General features: G+C 48.5%; 7 protein-coding genes across 7 annotated transcripts in view; 4 read left to right on the top strand and 3 right to left on the bottom strand.

Annotated features, from left to right (window-relative positions):
* Positions 1-121: 121 nt before the first annotated feature.
* Positions 122-1969, bottom strand: BDW43DRAFT_305835 (MFS transporter; the record flags this gene model as incomplete). Its single annotated transcript, XM_032045876.1, has 3 exons — positions 122-469; positions 543-1438; positions 1501-1969. 3 exons carry the CDS (start codon positions 1967-1969, stop codon positions 122-124), a joined length of 1713 nt encoding a protein of 570 aa, XP_031905784.1.
* A 1935-nt stretch (positions 1970-3904) lies between these two features.
* Positions 3905-5330, top strand: BDW43DRAFT_305836 (Homeodomain-like protein; the record flags this gene model as incomplete). The annotated part of the gene is made up of 3 exons (XM_032045877.1): positions 3905-3971; positions 4055-4335; positions 4398-5330. The coding sequence occupies 3 exons, from the start codon at positions 3905-3907 to the stop codon at positions 5328-5330; spliced, it is 1281 nt and encodes a 426-aa protein (XP_031905785.1).
* A 2172-nt stretch (positions 5331-7502) lies between these two features.
* On the top strand, positions 7503-10792 carry BDW43DRAFT_296329 (putative NRPS-like enzyme; the record flags this gene model as incomplete). Its single annotated transcript, XM_032044186.1, has 5 exons — positions 7503-7781; positions 7841-8108; positions 8167-8720; positions 8756-10345; positions 10403-10792. 5 exons carry the CDS (start codon positions 7503-7505, stop codon positions 10790-10792), a joined length of 3081 nt encoding a protein of 1026 aa, XP_031905786.1.
* A 641-nt stretch (positions 10793-11433) lies between these two features.
* Positions 11434-13338, bottom strand: BDW43DRAFT_305838 (uncharacterized protein; the record flags this gene model as incomplete). The annotated part of the gene is made up of 5 exons (XM_032045878.1): positions 11434-11741; positions 11796-12473; positions 12535-12606; positions 12663-13033; positions 13085-13338. The coding sequence occupies 5 exons, from the start codon at positions 13336-13338 to the stop codon at positions 11434-11436; spliced, it is 1683 nt and encodes a 560-aa protein (XP_031905787.1).
* A 91-nt stretch (positions 13339-13429) lies between these two features.
* On the top strand, positions 13430-14801 carry BDW43DRAFT_296331 (enoyl-CoA hydratase/isomerase family protein; the record flags this gene model as incomplete). The annotated part of the gene is made up of 2 exons (XM_032044187.1): positions 13430-13452; positions 14018-14801. The coding sequence occupies 2 exons, from the start codon at positions 13430-13432 to the stop codon at positions 14799-14801; spliced, it is 807 nt and encodes a 268-aa protein (XP_031905788.1).
* Positions 14802-15715: 914 nt separating this feature from the next.
* Positions 15716-17981, bottom strand: BDW43DRAFT_71750 (thiolase family protein). The gene is made up of 3 exons (XM_032050430.1): positions 17595-17981; positions 16302-17518; positions 15716-16250 (listed from the first exon to the last, which is right to left on the bottom strand). The coding sequence occupies exons 2-3, from the start codon at positions 17409-17411 to the stop codon at positions 16050-16052; spliced, it is 1311 nt and encodes a 436-aa protein (XP_031905789.1). The 5' UTR covers positions 17412-17518; positions 17595-17981; the 3' UTR covers positions 15716-16049.
* A 1055-nt stretch (positions 17982-19036) lies between these two features.
* BDW43DRAFT_296333 (YVTN repeat-like/Quino protein amine dehydrogenase) overlaps positions 19037-22162 on the top strand; it is a gene marked incomplete at both ends in the record, with an annotated part of 4262 nt that continues 1136 nt past the window's right edge. Inside the window, 6 exons of the mRNA XM_032044188.1 lie at positions 19037-19480; positions 19543-19728; positions 19762-20460; positions 20491-20631; positions 20665-21468; positions 21519-22134. Coding sequence (XP_031905790.1) covers positions 19037-19480; positions 19543-19728; positions 19762-20460; positions 20491-20631; positions 20665-21468; positions 21519-22134 — 2890 coding nt within the window. The remainder of the gene's footprint in view (positions 19481-19542; positions 19729-19761; positions 20461-20490; positions 20632-20664; positions 21469-21518; positions 22135-22162) is intronic.

Consider the following 22162-nt stretch of genomic DNA (forward strand, 5'->3'; position numbering starts at 1 on the left):
AATAAGATTGTCCCTCACTGGGAACAAAGCTCGCCACATGGGACATGCACTCCGATATAAAAGCTGTACCAATAATGATGGACAAACCCACCGAAGTATCTTCTTCGATGGATTGGAACTTCTAATCGGCCACACTGGCTATGCCTCCGTTGTGTGTCGCGTACTTGCTCCAACTTCGGATCGTCGGCCCATAGCGATAGAAAATGTACGGCACAAGAGTCATCAACGAGCTAATGCACGCGAGAATCGTCAAGGTATAATGCACACCCATGTTGCGGTAGAACGGAATCCCAGCAACCGTCATTCCGCCCGCCACATAGTAGCGCGACACCGTCATAAACGATAAAGCGGACGCCGCATAAATATCGTAGACGTCAATAACGTACATGTAGGAACTGGTGAATACCAGAATGGTGCCGTAGCCGACAAACGTGGATGCAACTATCGGCAACCAGATGGATATATGAGGCTAGACGATGCCCATTGAGTTAGCCGATTCTTTCTGATGGAATGGTAAAGAGAGAAATGACCTGGGTACTTACGAAGTCGGTCCAACCCATCCAGAATAGGCCAATAGGGATAGCAGGTGCACCCAACATGGCGAACCACAATCGATTCTCTGGACGCGTGTGTGTGCTATCCTGCATTGCCTCTGCCCGACTGAACTCCAGTTTTGTCCACCGATAGATCAACGGTACCAGACATGCCGCTACCATCATTCCAACGAACATTGCCACCCAGATGATGTTGGTGAGTCCTTGCGACAGTCCGTGAACCTCACCAAAGATGTATTCATAGCCATCAAAAAAGGTAAAAATGATAATGTAGATCACCGTCATATATAAGGAAATCAAAATGACGATTGGCTCCTGGAAAGTAAGGAGGAACTCCCGCTTCAATGCATCATAAATACGAGCGAAGGCCCCTACCTCAGCATGGCTGATATCCATTTCAGATACGAACCGGCTGTCACCCGTGACTATGCGGAAATGCTTCGCCTTCCATTTCAAAAGGAGGGGCCCATAGGTTTCAGGTTGCAACAGGATCACTATGGCCAGAACGGCGCCCGACATGACCAAGATGATCCAATTCACCCAGCGCCATCCAAGGCTGCTTTGGCCCATGTATGAAGAGATCACAGGCGCGAGGATAGGGCCCGAGAATGAAAAGATGGCATAGAACGGAAAAGCAAGGGTCTTCTCGAGCGGGCTCCACAGATCTGCGATTGTACCCCCGGCACAGGTCAGGGGTGGAGAGCCAAAGACACCGGACAAGAACCGAAAAATAAGCTCTGCCCCATAATTCGGAGCAAGGCCGGAAGCCATCACAAAGATCATGAAAATGACGAGGGAGCCAAGGTAGACCATATTGCGACCGAAGATCTCGGACAGGGGCCCCGAGAAGAGGGCTCCTGTTGCAAAGCCGAAGAGGTACATGCCTTGGAAATGGTCAGTCGGGAGGTCTTTACCACCAGGTCGTATGGCAATGGATTCGACCTACCAGTCACCAGGGAACCCGCAACCTTACTCACGTTGAATTCCTCGCTGCTCTGGGGTAGTACGACAGCGGTTATGGACGAAGCCGCTCCTACAGCAAAAGATAGAACAGAGACCAGTAACGTCGCTATCATGCGGTTGAAGAGGCTGAAGTTGCGTGGGCTAAGAGCATCATGTTTTCCTTCCCAGTCAACCACAAATAATTGTTTCGGTTGAGTCCCAGTGGCGTCAGAGAGTACCTTGACTTGGATACCTTGCAAGGACTCGATGGCATGCGTGCCATTCTCCGAAAGTGCCTTCTCCGGGTCATCTGAGCGCTTTTGGTCTGTAGCTGCGCTGAGTGAATCAGGAGTAGGCGTTTCGGACCCATCGGTCGGCGAAGCTTCGTCCCGCCGTTGCCCTTTGAAGGGGCTGGTTTCGAGCTGTCTGTTAACAGCATGTCGCAGCTGCCTGTACTGAAGATAGGATTGCATTTTCAATGGGATTGAGAAGGCCAGTATGATCAAGAAGTCAGGAAAAGCTCCCACGCCCCAGAAAACTGGGTAGATCAAATAGAACACCGTACATGGACATTACTTCATGGCAGCAGAGAAACCATCCTCCGTCAAATGACTATCCGGACCACATTCTACATTATAAGGGAGCGGGAAATGTTAGAGCGGCCCGGCTCATATCATCCCGGGAATCAAATGGCACGTACCCTAGTCACCGTAGCCTATCTAGTCTGCCACCAGCACGTTCCGGTCAGGAAGTCAGCGAAGCCCTCTGAGTATGCAATGCGCCTGGTTGACCATGTTTGCATCCGGGTCGGGTTGGGAATCGGACAGCCGCGTTATGCACCAAGTCGACCGAGTTGCGCCCGGATAGGTTCCCGAACAACTTGAACCTTGTTTTGTGGGCCGGGCGGCATGCTCCGATCCAATCGTGGCCATTGCTTCAAGTGAACCACACACGGTGGTCCAGTTCCGTCGTGCTTCGGAGGTTATTCACTCTCCGTGCGGATGCGAAGGAGTGAGCCCCTGCTTGAACAACCCCAGTAGTGCTGTCCCTTATTTAGTTCTTAGCCTGCTCCAACGCGAGCAGGGGCAATACGACATCCGCAAGCTCCTATGTCTTCCCTTTTACCAAGGGTACAGCGCTTGGAGTACTAGTTTCTTTCTGCTAACATCCTGGAAAATGGCAGCTTGCAAAGGTGGAAAACCCCAGGAGCGGTCAAACAAGCCGGAGTCAGTGCTTTCCAACTTTCCGCTTACTGTGGGGCTCATTTAGTGCTTGTAAACGACTAACGAACTAGAATATTTGTTCAAGGGACACTCCTTTTTTCGAGGCGGCCCGACCCTCCAAGGATCCGCGAACCAGACAAATATCTATTCCGAAGGATTAAGGCTGAGTGTTGCCTTGACCAGCAATTTTCCAGCCGATGTGGGCCTCCGTGTCGATCGGGTGCGAGTTTGAAGCGCAAATATCTATTTTTGACGCTGTTTTGTGTCTGGAGTCTTAACTGGCCGCATCATCTGCTACTTTGGGGAAGCAGAATGTAACGAGGGTGATCCTTTGGGTTTGAAGTTGCGACCTTTGCATGATTCCTGGATATCCGTCTTGCTGGTGTGGGTATAGCAATCTATATTCCGTTGTGGTTGCTAACTTTCCACATTGGTCTCAGCAACGCCCTGAATAAAACAGATACCAGTGAGTCCCTGATGTTATCTCCAACAGAGCAACAAGGATTCCTTCCTTCCCCGGGGCCTTTCGGGAAGGAAACGGCCTTCTGTAACGCGTATGACGAGTGTTTTGATTCGCATTCGATTGTTTTCATGGACTCCCACAATACATGGGAAAGTGCCATCTCCTTTTATAGGGAAAAACGCATCCATTATCGACTCGAATAACGAAACTTCCCACCCTACTACAAGCGAAGCCACGGCCTTGGCTATTGGGCTTGCAAGCTTTTATGATGCGAATTGAGAGTATACCGGGAAAGGCGGTCTTGTTGCTGAATCTCGAGCCGTCGCTGGAGATCTAAACTAATGGTTTCAAGCGTACCATATACTGTGGCTTGTGCTAGGATGTACACGGTAATTACATTAATATAGAGCGTCATGCAGGGCCAATCCAAAAGGTGGGGTCTCCCAGGCTGAATTATGCATCTGCTATCTTGCTCGCGGACCCGCGAACGGGGTGGATCTATGCGAGTTCGATACGAGGGACCCCATCTTTTCAACGTCGGATTTGCCAACCAGGATCAGCACTTGCGTGTCCTTTATTGATAAGGCCCCAGACGTATACCCGGGCGGCCTGCCCTCTTCGCGCTCAACCTGAAAATACTGCCCTTGTTACTGTCCCCGCCTGTGTTCTCCTGAGTTCTTTTACGTCGCTACTACTATTCTTACAGCTTAAACGATCTCAGTATGGCGGACGACAGTCGTAAATGGACCGAGGCCGAAGACCAAATTCTGGAAGCGGCAGTGCGTCAAGGTAAGTCGACTAGCCTTCGAAGCTCTCGGTCATCCGTCAATCAGAAGTTACGAAATTCTGATGAGTACGTCTCCATTCTTTAGCTGCGACGCCAATTGACTGGCTCTGGATAGCAAGTCGCCTCCCCGAGCGAAGCAATAAAGATTGCCGCAAACGCTGGTACCAGAGATTTGCAGGTAACACTAATTTTGGGAGCTGGATGGATGCGGAAGATGGCCGACTGCGCGCCGCAGTTGCGCGGCATGGCACAAAGTGGCCAATAGTTTCCAAAGAAGTTGGGACCCGTACCAGTGATCAATGTTCCAAGCGTTGGAAACACGTCTTAGATCCAAACCTCGATCATAGTCCTTGGACTCTTGAAGAAGTACGTACATCATGCCTCATTAACGTTATCTGTCGGATAAAAGCTTATCGGACTTTTTGTAGGACAATTCCTTGCTCACTGGTGTCGAACAGCACGGACGGAACTGGAAGATGATATCTGAGATGTACTTCAAGAATCGGGCGGCATTATCTCTGAAGAATAGACATGCTCTCCTGATCCGTCGAAGAAATAGGTCAAATGGATTGCCTCAGGCTTTGTCAAAACTGCAAACGAGATCTCCCTCCCACTCTCCCAAAACTATTGCAATGCCGGAGTGTCGAAACAGCACACAGCAACTAGAGAATTCTGCAGCTTCTAGTGATGACCCCCGGCCATTTGAAAAAGAAATCCAAGATGAAGGCATGACTAGCAAAGTCAATGACAATAATTTACAGAGCAAAACTGCTCGATATGACTGGGGTGACTTGGAGGTGGCTACATCAAATGCTACGTTCGAAAAGGGAGAATGTTGGTCCGCAGATCCAGATCTTTTCCTGTCGTCGTCCCCGTTTCAGGGCCAAATATCCGATGAGGGTTTTGGTATTGGCGATATCCTCAAAGAGCCGAGCTGTGGGCCTCAAAGTGTCACGCCACTGCGACAGTGCAGTGTGGCTGACTTCCAAGATAACTTCGAGGGTCTGCTGGGTTCTATGTCTCCACTTGACAACTTCACACTGTATCCAAATGCCTCATTGGGCTCAGCAGAAACAAGCCCAGGCCCGAGCAGTGACCTCTGCACTCGACCCAGCAGTGGTTCTAGCAGTGCTCGCATGACAGCAGCAACAGGATTCGATAATGAACAGTTAACAAGCCCCATGGCGCCCTGCCGTCACGAGGACTGGAACAATTTATTTAGCCTGACCGTCCGCTGTACAAAAGGGAAGATGGAAGCGATCAGGCAATCTGTTCTGGAGACCACGAGTAACATGCTCTGTATTGAAGAAAATGATGATGATCTGATTGAAATGAGACTCACGGTAGAACGAAGGTCCTAGGTGTATTAAATTCGCGGTACTTCTACCTTTCTTTTATCTCCCAATAACACAATTACCAACAACCTGCCATTGATCGCAGCTACTTTGTTCGCGTGTATAGCTGCGTCTAAGAGGATATACGTGTTGCGCTGGTAGGACGGGCCGTGGCACAGGCCTTGCATGTTGTGAAACCAAATCGCGTGCAGAGTAACAGGGAATAGGTCTGCTACAGGACGGCTACGTTACACCAGGCAGCTATGGAGCATCCAGCGGGGCATAAAACCTGCAAAGCGATTGGCGACCCATGTATTATTAACGTCGACGAAAGTAAACTATGCACAGTCGCCAAAGGGTCCGCGAGGTAAGGGACACAGGCATACTATTTTCCTTTTTGAGGTCTTCAATGGCGTATCGTAGAACGTCTGCCTCCTACAGTTGCACGAGGGTCGGGCTGGCCGTTTTGTTTCCAACAAACCTAGTTCAATGATCTATATCCCAACCGTTCTAACCTGTGACCATCCAATTTTTACTTAATTTCGTTCCTGCGTGAGGTCTGCCTAGCTAGACCTTGCCATGACTCGTCTCTACCCTGAGGGTCATAATATTTCAGATAGTGGACCCTCCTAATGACCCTGATGACCCGTATTATTATTTTTATTATTATTAATCAAGTTTAACGTCCCGTATCGTGCCGTTGGCTATGACAGACCCGTATGCCTTGGCAGTGGCCTAGGCCACTACCTCTAAATAGCCCCTAGGAGCTCTATCAGCCCTCTACCATTTTTGTATTCATTCTGATCCTTTTCCTCGCCCGAGCCGCCTATCTGCGCCAGAGCCTTTGGGCTGTGCCCTTCTCAGTATTTACTGCTTGCTAGATATTATCTAGGCATGTCTAGATGGCCTCTCTGAGATGGTAGAGTTTGTGTAATCTGAAGCGGGGAGTTGTACTACTATAAGAAAGAGACGGAGATTGTCGTTATGGGCCGGTTGAGCTGGCCCAGGATATAAATGATTGGAGCCATATACGTCGAGTCTGCCCTGCGGCGAGTCAGTTTTCGAGAAGAAGGGGGAGAGGCCCAATTCCAGCACCACTCAACTTGCGGGTGTTGTGATTTGATTGTTGTCCCATGTTCATCCGAAACTGAGATTTGCTGCGCTCGGTCCAAGATGAAGTGTACAAAATGCAAACTAACGAGGTGTCGGCTTCAGCATGTAAGTTTATGCGGCATGGTGGTTGAAGGGGTCGTTGCGAGAGACTGCTCGCTAGGGAACCACCCTCAACTAACTGGCAGGGACTTTTCTTCAGAAGCAGGATCTCAGGTAAAGGTGCCCCCGATAGAGCAGCGGTCCCCCCAGGTTGAGACTGACCATTCATCCTTCTTCTATTTGCCCTGGCCGACGTGACTCCCACGCTCTTCTAATGCCCAGCCGTCGACTGGGCGACTAGGCAATCGATGGACTACCCTTTTATCGTTGCGACGTCTTGAACCGGATTTTTACGTTGCGATCTCTGGCAAATAGAAGAAAGTCACTCGTTAGTCAGTTGCACTGGGACTTCTTAATGAAAAACCACGTCCTGCAGCGCGGCAGTCATTAACGCAATTTGACTAGCCCTCATTACAGTAGCACTAGGTGAGTACTGAAAAATAATGGAAAAGTCTGCATAAGTTATACAGTTGATTAGTACTTTCTATATTTGCTTTTTATTTTGTCCATGGTCGATGAATGGGCTGCGCCGACGTTTTTCCGTCGGCAGGGCATACGCAGCGACGAAGCAAACACATACACGCAGCGGCATTATCCACAACTACTTCTCAAAAGAGATGATCTAGCCTATAAACGCTGAGGCCGGCAGCGAATTCCCGTGCTTATGAAGAAGGCGCAGGCGATTATGACGCCAAATTCCGGCATAGTAATGCCGATATCTGTTAGGGGTGAATCAACTGTTGTAAAATGGGAAACGATCAGCAAAATGATCCACATCAGATTACCGACAGCCACGGCAACGAGACCCATGAATCATGTCATTGAGTCGCAGGTTTAGTCGCGCTATGGGAACTATAAATTGAGTCCAGAGAGCCCGAAGAATGGGAAATTTGAAACGACATAACCCTATGTTTTCTTTTTGACTCTCAAACCTGCGCTACCTAACTGTACCAATTTCACTTTGACAGTACTTGCATAATACACGGCATGGATACTCAGGGCAAACGATTACTAGCGAGGACGGTGGATCAAATTGCTGAACATGATCCGGAAAGACTGTTTGCGGTGATCCCGCGAGGCCCAGACTTGTCGGATGGGTTTATGGACCTGACTATGAAGGGAGCAGCTGAGGCCGTGAACTTTATGTGCTGGTGGATTGAGAACACCATTGGACCCGCGGTCTCTCATGAGACGTTGGCTTACATGGGGAGCAATGACGTGCGCTACTGTTTTTTTCTTCTTGCATGCCAAAAGACCGGTTATCAGGTATGAATACCTTGATCCGATGGCACGGAAGCGACACAGCTGACGCGAAAATTGGATAGGCCTTCTTGCCTTCCACAAGGAACTCGGATGAGGCTCATATCCACCTGCTAAAGGCCTGCAACTGCACTAAATTATTCTTCAGTGAAGAGCGAAAGGCACGGATCCTTGAAATACAAGGACTCCACCCAACTGCCGCGATATTTCAAGTACCAACTCTCAACACAATGCTTGAGGATGAGAGTGGAGCACGTCCGTACTATTTGAGAAAGTCCTATACCGATGCTGAAGATGAAACAATCTGTATCATCCACAGTTCGGGGACGACCGGTAAGTGCAACGACTCCACTATATCTCCGCCTAGTACTAATTGTCTTGGATTCTGAAGGTATGCCAAAGATAGTTCCCCTTAAAAATGGATTCTTTGCAGCTGTAGATGCTATGGCTCAGTTGTCATGGCCTGCAGGTCGCCAGCCAAGCGCGTTTTTCTACTTGACCAACCAGGATCGCGTCCTCGCTACGACCCCCTTTTTCCACTTGATGGGGTTTATGTCCTTTGCATTCTCCATCTTCCACAGTGTTCCTGTGGTTATCGGCCCTGATAAACCTCTGTCAGTGGAATATTTGACTGAACTTATGCAAGTTACTCGCCCAACGGGTGCGCTTTACCCTCCTTCAGTTCTCGAGGACCTGAGCCATTCGGAGAAGGCACTAGAGTCCATTGGATTCCTAAAGTTCGTCTGTTTCGGGGGCGCTCCATTACCCTTGGAGACAGGTGATCGATTGCGCAAACACACCCAGGTGATTTCTGTTATCGGTTCCAGTGAGATAGGCTGGATCCCCTCGTTGGTGCCAGAAGATGAAAGTAACTGGGACTACTTTGAATGGAACCCGGCCTATGGAATCGATATGCAGGATACAGGCGATAGCCTATATGAAATGGTTATTCTGCGATACAGCTTTTCGCGCGATTCCAGGGCGTCTTCCATACCTTCCCTGATATCGATGTCTATCGAACCAATGATCTCTATATCCAGCATCCTTCTAATCCCCGCCTGTGGAAATACTATGGTCGGCAAGATGATGTGATTGCCCTGAGCAACGGAGAGAAGTTCAATCCGGTCACAATGGAAACTATCATTGAGGGGCACCCGCTCGTCTCTGGAGCCGTGGTGGTTGGCCAGTCCAGGTTTCAGGCCGCTCTTCTGATAGAGTTGAACCTAGACATGCCGGAGATGGACTTAAAGCTCGTCATCGAGGAAGTCTGGCCTACAGTACAAGCGGCAAATCAAACCATCGCCGCCCACGGCCGAGTGATGAAGAGCAAGATTGGATTTGCCTCAAAGTCTAAGCCGTTCAAGAGAACCCCGAAAGGCACAATCCAACGACGTGCCGTGCTTCGGGAATACGAGAAAGAGATCAACGCGATCTACGAGACAAATTTCGAAGAAGATCCAGAGTACTGTCTCCCTGAGCCTCTAGATCAGGAGACCGTCGTGGAGTATACTCGTCAGGCTATCGCTCGCGTCCTCGAGCAACCCCACATTCCCATTGACCAAGACCTCTACAGCCTTGGGTTGGATTCATTAATGACCATCCAGGTCGCCAGAGTGTTAGAGCGGGGTATCCGGGTCCATCGACCTGAGGTAAAACCACGCATTATTACCCCTCAGACCATTTACGCCAACCCAACAGTGCAGCATCTGGCGAAGGTCATTTATGGAATGGTAGACGGTGATGTACAGACCAAAATCCCTCGAGAAGAGAAAATCCGCCGTTTGGTGGAAAAGTACACTTCTGATCTTCCTCGTACCCGGAATAGTTCTCCTCGAGAGGGACCGAGTTCGCCCTCGACCGTGATCTTAACTGGGTCCACTGGCTCACTAGGAACGTACCTCCTGTTTCATCTGCTCAGCATTCCGTCAATCTCAAAGGTCTATTGTCTGAATCGCTCAGACGCTGAGAGTCGACAAAAGAAAATTTTGGATCAGAAAGGATTGTCCGTGGACCCTGATGACTGGTCAGCTAAGGTCGAGTTCCTCCAGGCCTCTTTTGGAGAACCACTACTCGGCCTAGAGAAAGAGAAATACGCTGAACTGCTGGAATCAGTGGACACAATTATTCACAATGCCTGGAAAGTTGACTTTAACCTTGCAGTAGAGTCATTCGAAGCCACTCATATCAGAGGCATGCGCCAGTTTGTGGACTTTTGCCTGCAAAGTCAGTACAATGCCCATCTCCACTTCATGTCTTCCGTTAGTACAGTGAGCGGATGGACCCCCGAAATGGGATTATCGGTACCAGAACTGCCGATGGAGGACAGCAACTTGGTTCTCCCCCAAGGATACGGCGAGTCAAAGCATGTTTCGGAATGTATTTGTCTGGAAGCATCACGGCTGTCGCGTGTTCCTGCAACACTATACCGCGTGGGACAGATTGCAGGGCCAACTACCTCGAGTGGACGATGGAACCGACACGAATGGCTTCCGACAATCATCGCAACGTCAAAGGCGATGGGAAAGATCCCCAACAAACTAGGCTCGATGGTTGTTGATTGGATCCCAGTTGTAAGAGAGCTGTTTCGGTTTTATTACAAGCCTCGGTTTGCTAACCCTGATATTTAGGATAAGCTCTCGTCTATCATAGTTGAGATTGTGCATACGCGCCATGGATACCGACCTGAGTCTCCTTCAGCAGTATTCCATCTCACCAATCCCGAAAGCGCTCAGTGGTCATCGCTCATTCCGGCCATCCAGGAGGAATGCCATGTTGAACCAGTTGAGTTTGCTGAGTGGGTTGCAGAGCTCGAGAGTATTGAGAACCCAACCGCTACGGACGTGGCTAACAAGCCAGCTCTAAAACTGCTGAACTTCTATCGCGGACTTGCTGCGAATTCTGCGCTCTCGGTGGCTCTAGACACCCAGAGGGCGAAGGAAGCGAGTACAACAATGAGATCACTTGGACCAATTTCGGCCCCTTTGATGTCGAATTGGTTACAGCAGTGGCGGTTTTGAGATGCAGGTTGTTTAACAAACAGGCAGCCGCGATTTATGATGTTTTGGGAGACGGTAGAAGGACTAACTGGGGTAATCGCCTAATCAGGGTGCCTGCGATTTGAATCTTGCAATCTTACCGTAGGATACACGAACTATATATGGAGAATTGATGACTCCTATTTGGGGCTTTGGCATGTCCGTCGGCTTTGCTGTGGTGGTCTTGAGAGCTCTCCCCCTAGCGGACCTTCCTTTTCTTCTTTTCCCTGTCAGCTCCGATACTTTCGTCAGTAGGCCCGAATTGATCTGTTTCTTTCGATTGGCCCGTAACATCTATGAGGGCTGGAATTCACCCACGGATGTCATAGAGGGTCGCTAATGTCGCTAACTTCTAATGACGAGCCTTTGCGATATATTAGAAGAAGTAATTTAGATTCCTTTACTTAACTAGTTATCTCTTACCCCAGCCTAACTAAACATTATTAGAAGTCAACCGGCGGACGTACTGGAAGGATCATCAATATGAATTTCCTATCCTCGCCAGCGTGGCACGAGACGTCTTTACCACACTTGATAGAATACACACACAGGAGCGCACAAACACATGTATATGCGGACACCTACACCTTGGGAAACGTCACCATTCACAAAGTAGTAGGTTCTCATAGTTTTGAATTCTTCCATTCCCGCTTTCTCAGATCTGCCCTCCGAACCTTCCCACTGCTTGTTCTCGGCAAGAATTCCTGATTGACAAACTCCACTTTCCGCGGGTATTTGTACGGCGCGGAGTTCGCTTTACAAAAAGCCTGCAGTTCCTTCGTGAGCCGAACTCGGGGGGCATTCGCGTATTGAGAGGTCAGAACTATTACGGCCTTGACAACCTCTCCGCGTATCACGTCAGGGGAGGATATCACAGCACATTCCGCGACAGCGGGATGTTGTTTTAAAGTGGACTCAACTTCAAACGGACCTAGCACGGAAATATTAGCTGCTAGCTCCACAGATTCTTGAAGCATTCACAAACCAATTCGATAGCCAGAGGAGTTAATAACGTCGTCCGCGCGACCCACAAACCATAAATATCCGTCCTTGTCTCTCTTGGCCCTGTCACCAGTTAAGTACCACCTTCTGACCCTCCCGTGGACGATGTTAATTCTCTCGTTGCGTGTGACTTCGCCGTTATCACCAACATATCCATCGAAGATTCCAAAGAAACTTGAGGAAGAATCTCCATCAGTAAGGAGGAGTGCCAGCTCGCCCTCTTCGTCGGCTTCAGTTTCTCCACCGGCAAGGTTGATGACATGCAGGGGCACTCCTGGAATCGGCTTGCCCATCGATCCAGGGCGAATTTGAAAGCCACCATAGTTTCCACACATCAAAGTTGTCTCAGTTTGGCCGTAGCCTTCGCAAATCGTTAATCCGCTGAGGTTTCGCCACTGGTTAATTACTGTGCTATCCAGGGCCTCCCCGGCTGAGTTGCATTGCGTGAGAGCGCACGGTGCCTTCTTGCTGTAAAGTGTTTGGCACTGGTGAGAGACGAGCTGCCGCCATGCTAACGGAGGGGCACATAGAGTCGTGATTGGAAAATGGTGCAAGAGCTCGAGGATGGAGGTTGCGTTGAACGGTCCTCGGTCGTCCCAGACGAACAAAGTAGCGCCACAGTTCCACGCTCCAAAGTAAGTATATGCTGCCTTCCCCCATCCTAGAGTTCGAATTTTATTAGCACTTTCATTGGGAGGTTGTCCTATTCGGCCCCTAATCACCTTGCTCTGTGCAATTCCAGCAGATCTTCCCAGCGGATAATTTGAGCCAATGTTCGCCAGTAAGAAGGTGCGCTGGGCCAATTGTTAGTCCGACCTTCCTGCGACTCTTAGTACTTTGGTAGACTTACCTAATGGATAAGAAACCTGATTATGGCGCACCATTTTGGGTAGACCAGAAGTGCCTGATGTAAAGTATAGGATTGCCGGAGAATTCCACGGCTGCCTGATCGAGCAATATCTTGCGGTTGTCTCGATCCGCTTCAGGGCCATGTACAGGCCCGTTACCCCTGCTTCCGGCTCGCCCTCTGCCTGGATGATGACCCGGAGGGAGGGGCAACTGTGGCGGACCTGCAGGACCTTGCGGACACTCGTGGTATCACCGACAAAAACTGTTGCGTTGCTTTTTTGACAGCGGTACTCGATGTCCCTCGCGGTCAATAATGTCGTAGCGGGCGCAATTATTATGCCACTGCGGAGACCGGCTGTAGCAACCTCCCACCTATAAAGCTGTGTCAGAGAGTAGACCACCTATCACCAGAGATGGGCATACCATGCCGGAACTCGTGGAAGGACAATCATCATAACATCCCCCGGACATACACCCAGCTGGCCGAGTAAGAGAGCAATGCGGTGTGACTGCCGAGAGAAGTGTTGATAAGTCAGCGTCTTTTGGGTGGCTTTGTCGTGAGACACCCATAGCATGGCTTGCAAGGAGGGTGATTTGGCAGCCCAGGTATCAACAACATCAGTGGCGAAGTTGAAATAATCTGGCCGTTGCAGATGACTGCATGTAAGGGGTTCCATATCGACAGAATAATAATGAAGTTCGTATATATCAACCTGAGGCGCTGATGAAAGCGAAGTAGCTGTTTTTATGTGGCATTAGGGCATTGCAATGGCTTCCAAGTACGACGTGGCGTTTCTGCCCACTACCCGAGGCGAGTATTGCTCCCAACAACGGGTAGATATGACTCGGGCCGATTGAGGCTTTGGGCACTTTAATGACCAGCACACACATCCTAGTCAATGCCATGGAGACCTACGCACCTCTTTGTTTCCAAGGTACAACGACGTTACTAGTTCTAGTTGGCGGCCGGGGTGACCGACGGCCCGAGGCTAGCGGCTTAGGGTAAGAACCAAGGACTTACCAGTATTCCTCGGCCGAGAGTTGTTGCCATCCCCGCAAAACATCTCGAAGTCCGGCTCAAGCCCATAGGTAGCGCATTATTGGGCGGTTAATATAGCTTGCTTGATAAATTTCGACCTGGTCCTCATTTGGCGGTCGCACTGTCCTTCACATCATCACATGTGGCTTCGTACTTCTGATTTGATTGATTCTCCGTGCCAGTGAAAGCAGAACTTCTGCGGCTGAAGTTTAGTCTAGCGACTGCGGAGTGAGTACGCCCTACCCACATGGACAGTGATTTAATAACTGATATAGCTAGATCAAACATATCAAGATGGCAGATAAACTTGGATTAAGCCTCGTCCAGCTGCAGGGCCCAAGAAACGGAGTCTTATTGTTAAAGCTGAATAGACCCGAGTCAGGCAACTCATTACATCCTAAACTAGTGGCCGACATGCTGAGGGCCATTCGGTGGGCGGAGCAAAATAAGAAGGTCAAGGTCATTGTCTTGACTGGAAATGGTCAATTCTTCTGCACCGGGATGGAATTAATCAGCAATGACGAGATGTCATTCGCAATCGGGTCGGACTTCCACCAACTTAACGAGGCACTTATTTTGAGTGAGAAGATTCTGGTCGCCGCGGTGAATGGGCCTGCTGTGGGTTACGGCGTTAGCAGCCTTGCATTGCTTGATTTGGTCTATTCCATCCCGGACGCCTATTTCTTCACGCCATTCGTCAAGTGGGGGATGGCCCCAGAGGCTGCTTCGAGCCTGACGTTCGCAAGGATAATGGGCCACCAGAGAGCATCCTTGTTGTGTCTTACTGGGGAGCGGATCCTAGCTCCAGAGGCAATGCAATTAGGTCTTGTCAGCAAAGTCCTACCAGCCAAGGACTTTATGGGCCAAGTTATGGAGATCGCAGAAAATCTTGCCCAGTCACCAGCCGGTTCTCTCCAGGGAACAAAACGATTGATGAAACAATCAGTCATCAAGGAGTTACTGGAAGCAAACGATCGTGAATGCCGTCTTATCCATGAGGAAAGGATACCAAGCGGGGACCCTCAAAAGGGAAAAAAGCAATTCGAACTCGCACAACACCAGAAACGCAAGTTTAAACAGCTTGCCAAGGGTCTGCTGTAACATTGCTCAGTATAGACTGTCGTCCTACAACACTTAGTTCGCTCCCGCATCGGATGCTTTTTCTTACAGTGATCAAACAATTTATTTGATATCGTAGCTGAGTTTCAACTTGGGTTCAAAACATGATCTTCCAACTGTAGATCACTAATAAAGAACTTGGTATGAAGCATATGGTGTCCGATGTTTCGGCGCCTCAATCACGGGAGCATGTTCACTGCTGGCGCCCTTCCACTGCCATACTGTAGTATGCCAGGAAGGTCAGCGCCGTTCGGTACCTGGGAAATGATTAGCCTGCCGACAATATTGACGGATCACTTCTCTTTTGGTAGTTAGGGAGGCCGGCCGCACGTGTGGTGCCTTCAGCAGTCTATTCTACCTACCGACGGGGATTTCTCAGAAGCTGTCTGGGTGAATAACAGTTTTCTGCATGCTGTTTCATGGCAGTTGCCATCGGAGAACGTATTGTAATGGAACAGAGTCCGGTAGGCATCATGTACAGGTACGTGAGCACAGCTGGGCCGCAAAACGTCCTTTCGTCGACTGTACGACACGACAACGTAACTACGCCGTGGACAAACATTTACCTAAGCTCGATTGACTGCGTCTGTATTTACACCGCGCTTTTCTCATCACTCTTTTGCTTTCCTTCGAGCTTTTGGTGAATTGGACATGGCCTAGTTGCATTGAGCCGAGTCTTGCTTTAGCCCTTCACACATATAGTTACGTAGAGTATATTTTTGAACTTCGTGCATAGAATAATACTCACAAAAGTTCTGGCGATTCCGTCTGCAAAGCCTATCTTTTAAAGATTATTGTACCCAATGTTACCCATCATATATAGGATCCGTTTTGTTAGGGACCGTTGGCCGAGGTTCCTTATCGAGGTCCCCTATCTAGGTATATATATGTGATAGATTGAATACCCCGCAATAGTGTTGTCTTGAAGAGTGAGGTTAAAAGGCGTATACGGCATCTAGTTTCTCCCCTTTCCAGACTTGTGTGAGTCCTATGCAACTGCCCCTCTACTGCCTCCACTACTCTCTAGTGACCCGGTTGACAGGTGGGTCTCTCCCGTACCATAAGTCATAACATGGGCATTCCAAGTGACTCGATCATCTCTCATCTTCGAATCAGTTTCGTAAATTTGTCTCACTGACTGTCAAAGACTAATTGTGCATTCAAAATGAGGGCAAGGTATTGTTCGCAAAGAGATCGGCTGCATAGTCCTCCTTGATTGCCCATTCTATCTCAATCTACACTCTTAACTCTTTGAACCACAACGACAGTTGCTGCACCACCGCCGTTACAAATCGCCGCGACGCCGTACTCCCCTATCTTAAGCTGATGCAACAGAGTGGTGAGAATCCTGGATCCCGAGCTGCCGAGAGCGTGGCCCAAAGAGATGGCTCCCCCTAGCGGATTCACGTTTGCGTTTTCAAGACCGAGGATCTAGAAACGGATTAGCAAATATGGACCATATGACAAGTTCTTGAAGCATACCTTTTCGTTGGCCTTGATGACCGCTGCAAATGCCTCATTGAACTCCCACACTGCGACATCCTCCTTCCTTATTCCTGCACGCTCTAAAGCGATCGGCACGGCCTTAGCTGGGGCAATGGGAAAATCAATAGGATCAACCGCAGCATCTGCTGTGGAAAGAATCTTTGATAAAACTCGGCTATGGCAACCGTACTCTTGTGCAATAGCCTTGTTGACCAAAACCAACGCGCTCGCGCCGTCGTTGAGAGGTGAAGAGTTCGCTGCTGTCACAGTCCCAGCATTTTCCTCGGTAAATGCCGGCTTCAAGTTGGCCACCTTATCCACCTTAAGCCTGTCAAACCCTTCATCCTCGCAGACTACAACCTCCCCATTTCTTCCTTTCACAGTGATTGGAACAACTTCATCCTTGAATTTCCCTTCAGCCCATGCCTTCTGCGCTCGTAGAAAGCTATGGATGGCATAGTCATCCTGTGCCTCTCGAGAGAGATCGAGCTTCTTCGCCGTGTTCTCCGCACAGTTTCCCATGTGGATTTGGTTGTACACGTCCCAAAGACCGTCCTTGATTAGGCCATCCTCTAAGTTAATATTTCTGGGTGGATGGAAGCGTGGTGTTCTGGGAAGGTAGTATGGAACAGAGGACATGCTTTCCATTCCCCCAGCAACCTGGGCCTTGGATAATCCTAGCTGGATATTTTGGGCTGCCATCACGACCGCTTTAAGGCCAGATGCACAAACTTTGTTGATGGTGACGGCGTCGGCCGTTACCGGGAGTCCAGCAAGTATTGCAGCTTGACGTGCGGGTGACTGGCCAACAGATGCTTGCAGGACGTTGCCCATGTAGACATCGGTGATCTTCGTCAAAGGCAACTTGGATTTTATGAGTGCTTCTCTGATTGCATATGCTCCTAGTTGGGGAGCTGGCACATTGGCGAATGCACCGCCGAATCGAGTAGTCGGCGTCCTAGCGGCACTCAGGATATATACATCCATGGCCTCTTTTCCCTCCCGGGTAGTTGTGGTTAGATGATTCCCGACTTGGGTGAGACGTTCAGCGGCAACCGAGGAGATGTTAATGGGCCCGGAAGTCTTGGAAGGCATGGCGTAAGACATAGTTCCCTTTATTTGCGCTGGGTCAGGTGCGTGAGATGATGCTTGAAACAAGTGGTGATATAACTGAGCTAGGTGTTCAGGATTTATCAGCCCAGGAGAATAGAGACCTATCTAATAGTTAGAGGCGAAAGATAAAACAATCAGAAAGCGTGACCGGGTCACTGCAGAACCGAGGGTACGGACCGAAGCTTCAGTTCCGAGGAAGCCGACACTTCGCCGGTTAAGTCCATGTATGTCGTATCAGTATCGAACCGAAGGAGAACGACCCTAAACTCTAAAATAGAAGTTTTTCATCTTGCGCGGGACGACTTGCGGAACGTAACCTATCGAGTAATAGGATACCCGTACGCCACAGTAATGGGTGAACCAGATGGGATAATTGATTGAAGAACTGTCTAGGAGACCGCTGTTGAGAGCATCCTATAGTCTCAGGGGCTAGCAATTATTGGCGCGTTATGAGACGGGTGTTCCAAATTGACGGCGTTTACCATACAAAACGTATGAGGAATTTGGGGACCGCTGAATCAGCCTGTCTCTAAGTACCGCCCCTCAGACGGGCACAATATCACTCAAAAAGAATTGCTCATTCCACTGCGTAGTCAAAAATTATACGCTCGCGTTTCACGTCCAGCAACTTACTAGGTGACTCATTTAAAGGGTCGCTAGAATTGAGCCAGGCCATCCGCCGGTGGACTCATGACCAGAGAGCCGAACGAGGGGATCCGGAGGTTGCATCCTCGAGGAAGATAGTAGCTCCCTAAAGCCTCAGGTTGGAGCCAGTCATTGAATGAAGGAAATTTGCTCTGTAGGTGTATTAGACTGCAGGCTTCTATTGTGTTTCCGGAAACTGGTGTCACCACTTACACTCTTTGATTTTTTTAGTAACCATAACTCTAAATTGAGCTAAGCCATTTTGAGCTGCCTTTCGGAGTATTATTATTCCTTGTATGTATCGTAAATATACCAACGTATCATAAGCAGATCTTGTATATTTTACCGGTGCTTCTTCGGCGTGTGGGCCTGTTTGCCAAAGAGATAATTAAGCCGACAACAGACTCTTGGTTCAGAAAGGCCGGTCCGGGCCGACGTTAAGATTCCGGGCGGATGCAGTCTCATTGGCAAGACCATGGAACGTAGGTTAGTTTGCAGGCAGCTTCACTTATTTGGGACTTATATATGTTACAGAATAGCGCCCTGGATTGACTCCCGGTGCTGTTCAATATTGTTGGAAGCAAAGATGCACTGTAAAGATTTTCTCTTCCTGTTGGCTATGTTTGGTCGATCAGATTACCATATCCCTGTTGTTCAGCCGCGCTAACACATCGAAGTGCGGAGTATCGATTGTGAGAAGATGAGATAGAGGAAGCATAATATGTTGGCATGGGGATTCCTGCTGGCGGCCCTAAGGGCCCCGGAATGGGGTTCTTCCGGCCGCCAAGCGGGCTCACAATGATCTGTGTTGTTAGGCTAGAGATAGCTTAGATAGTCATCATCAATTCAAGGATTCATGATCAAGAAGTCGCATTTAGCCTGTTGAGATAATATTAACTGGGTTTTTTCCACTCTCTCAATCTTCAACTTTACTTCAATATTATTATCTTTAAAGCCCTGGCAAATGATTAGAGATGCCGCTTCGAAAGCTGCTACATAAATTGTGTGGAGACCAGAAAAAGAGCAAGGCCAACAGCCCACCGCCACCGCCATCTCGCCCATTCACTATCCAGACTACCCAGTCAATTGAGTCCTTTAAACCGCAGGACTTGTGGCAGATTGCCTATGATCAGCTAGATGAGGAGAAGCAGAGAATTTTATTAACGGTGAAAGTTACTGCGAACCCCATTGATAAGGAAAACCGAACCCGAACAGAAGACTTGATTGGTGAGGTCATCCATTTGACCAAAGAGCAATACGAAAAATACCAACAGAACGCCAATCAAAGGACTCGGACATGCTTCAGGAATATTCTCAATGCAGTGCTATCTTTCAAGGATATTATTGGCACAGCTGCGACCCTTGATCCTACCCAGCATGCAGCTAGTGCTTGGGCAATTGTGTCACTTGGGTTGACAGTATGTTATATTTTCCAGTAGATTATAAAAGCAGCTGACTCACTGAGGGATTGGAAATGCAGATGACAAAAAATCATCGTGACCAACAAGATGCCCTGTTTAAATCATCGGATTACCTGGCCGATGTTCTTACACAGTGCGCCTTTATTGAAAAGAATTTCTATCGTAACACCAGGTCCGGTAACCAGCAAGATATAGAAAATTCATTGATCCGGCTCTATCAAGCAATCCTTCACTATACAGCGCTGGTACAGAAGGCCCGAAGTGCTAGCAAGGGAAAGAAATTGTTGGACTCTGTCTCTCCTATCACTGGGAACCCGTTCACAGAACTCAAAGTCTTGGTTAATGAGGAAAGAGAAAGTCTGCGCAGGTGTATTGAATTCAATGAATATCTCCACCGCGGAGAGGATGCAGAGGATATCCTGTCTTCAATCGATAAACTTACCGAATCTATGAAGGAGCTTATTGAACAGTCTAGCCTTGCAAATCTCCGCGTCGCGGAGGGAGCATTTTATAACTCCTATGCCAATCAACATGAGGACTTTTGCCTCCAGAACACAAGGACTGAGCTTCTTCAGCAAATCTCGAAGTGGGCTGGGTCAAATGGTAAATTTATATTCTGGTTAAATGGAATGGCGGGAACCGGCAAATCTACGATTGCCCGGACAGTTGCTGAATCTTTCCAAAATCAAGGACTGCTTGGTGCCTCATTTTTTTTCAAGCGGGGTGAAGCTGACCGTGGTAACGCGAAATACCTAATATCAACTGTTACAAGACAGCTGGTAACCAGATACCATCGACTAGCCACTGAGGTCTTGAATGCTATCAAAAACGATCCTAATATTGCGTCTAAATCTCTAAGTGAACAGTGTGAGAAGCTTCTTCATCAACCCCTTATGAAGCTACATTTAGACCAGCCTACAACAATAGTGATTGTTGTTGACGCATTGGATGAATGTGATAAAGAAGACGATATACAAGTAATACTCCAACTCTTATTCAAGTTACAGGAAATCGAATCTGTATGTCTGCGAGTGTTTCTGACCAGCAGACCTGAACTTCCAATTCGCCTTGGCTTAGAGCAAGATAAAAACCATCAGGGCCTGGTTCTCCACGAGCTTCCTGCCTCCATGGTTGAACGAGACATTCGCGTGTTCCTAGAGCATAAGCTTTCAAAAATACAGCATGAGCGCTCACTATCCCCAGATTGGCCAGGAAATGACAATGTGGAAAGGCTAGTACACATGGCTGTTCCGTTATTCATTTTCGCAGCCACAGCCTGCCGGTTTATCAAAGAAGGGACACACCCAAAGAAACGGCTTCAGAAGCTTCTTGAATTTCAAGTAACGGCAACTGCAACCCAGCTGGACAAAATATATCTGCCAGTTTTGAATCAACTTATAAGCGATGATAAAGATGACTTAAAGGAGCTCATTGAAGAATTTCAAGACATTGTTGGGGTTATTGTTCTTCTTACTACCCCACTCTCTATTAGGTCTCTTTCCCAGCTTCTCCAGATATCGGCAGACGATATCAGCGAGCTATTAGATCGCTTGCATTCAGTACTGAGCGTACCCAGTGACAGAGAGGCTCCAGTGCGCATTCTGCATTTATCATTCCGTGACTATCTTCTAATCACGAAAAGCCCTTTTTATATTCATGAGCAAAAGACACATGGAAAAATAGCGTCATATTGTCTCCAGGTTATGGAAGCTCGGCTTAAACATAATATCTGTGGTCTAGCAAGTTACGGAATGCAACGCAAGGATATCAATCCTCAAGTTATTAATCAGCATCTTACAGCTGATCTTCAATACAGCTGCCGCTACTGGGTATATCATCTAAAGCAAAGCCAAGGTCATATCTCTGAGTCTGAAATTCTCTCTTTTCTAAAAAAGCATTTTCTTCACTGGTTGGAGGCACTGGCTCTAGTTGGAAGTATATCTGATACAGTGGAAATAATAGATACCCTGATGTTAGCTATATGGGTAAGCCTCTTTAAACTCTATAGCTAAATAGTGGCTGACAAGTGTTATAGACAGGCATTGGTACTGAGATTTCAGACTTTCTCTATGATGCAAAAAGGTTTGCTCTTCAAAATACTTATATAGCTGATATTGCTCCACTTCAACTCTACAGCTCTGGACTGGTATTCGCACCTACCCAAAGTATTGTGAAAAAGACTTTTTTTAGCGAAATAATAAGACAGATACAAAGTCTACCAGTTTTGGAGGATTCTTGGAGCCCAAGCTTACAGACGCTTGAGAGCCATTCAGAGTGGGTCAGATCAGTGGCCTTCTCGCCCGATGGGTGTACTCTGGCATCAGGCTCGGACGACAATACTATCAAGCTCTGGGATACAACAACTGGCATAGAGCGCCAGACCCTCAAGGGCCATTCAGATTGGGTCAGATCAGTGGCCTTCTCGCCTGATGGGCGCACTCTGGCGTCAGGCTCGTGTGACAATACTATCAAGCTCTGGGATACAACAACTGGCACAGAGCGCCAGACCCTTGAGGGCCATTCAGGTTCAGTGTATTCAGTGGCCATCTCACCCGATGGGTGTACTCTGGCGTCAGGCTTGGGTGACAATACTATCAAGCTCTGGGATATAACAACTGGCACAGAGTACCAGACTCTCGAGGGCCATTCAGGTTCAGTGTATTCAGTGGCCTTCTCACC

This window comes from Aspergillus alliaceus, assembly GCF_009176365.1.
Source record: "Aspergillus alliaceus strain CBS 536.65 unplaced genomic scaffold BDW43scaffold_2, whole genome shotgun sequence".
In the NCBI taxonomy this organism is placed as follows: domain Eukaryota; kingdom Fungi; phylum Ascomycota; class Eurotiomycetes; order Eurotiales; family Aspergillaceae; genus Aspergillus; species Aspergillus alliaceus.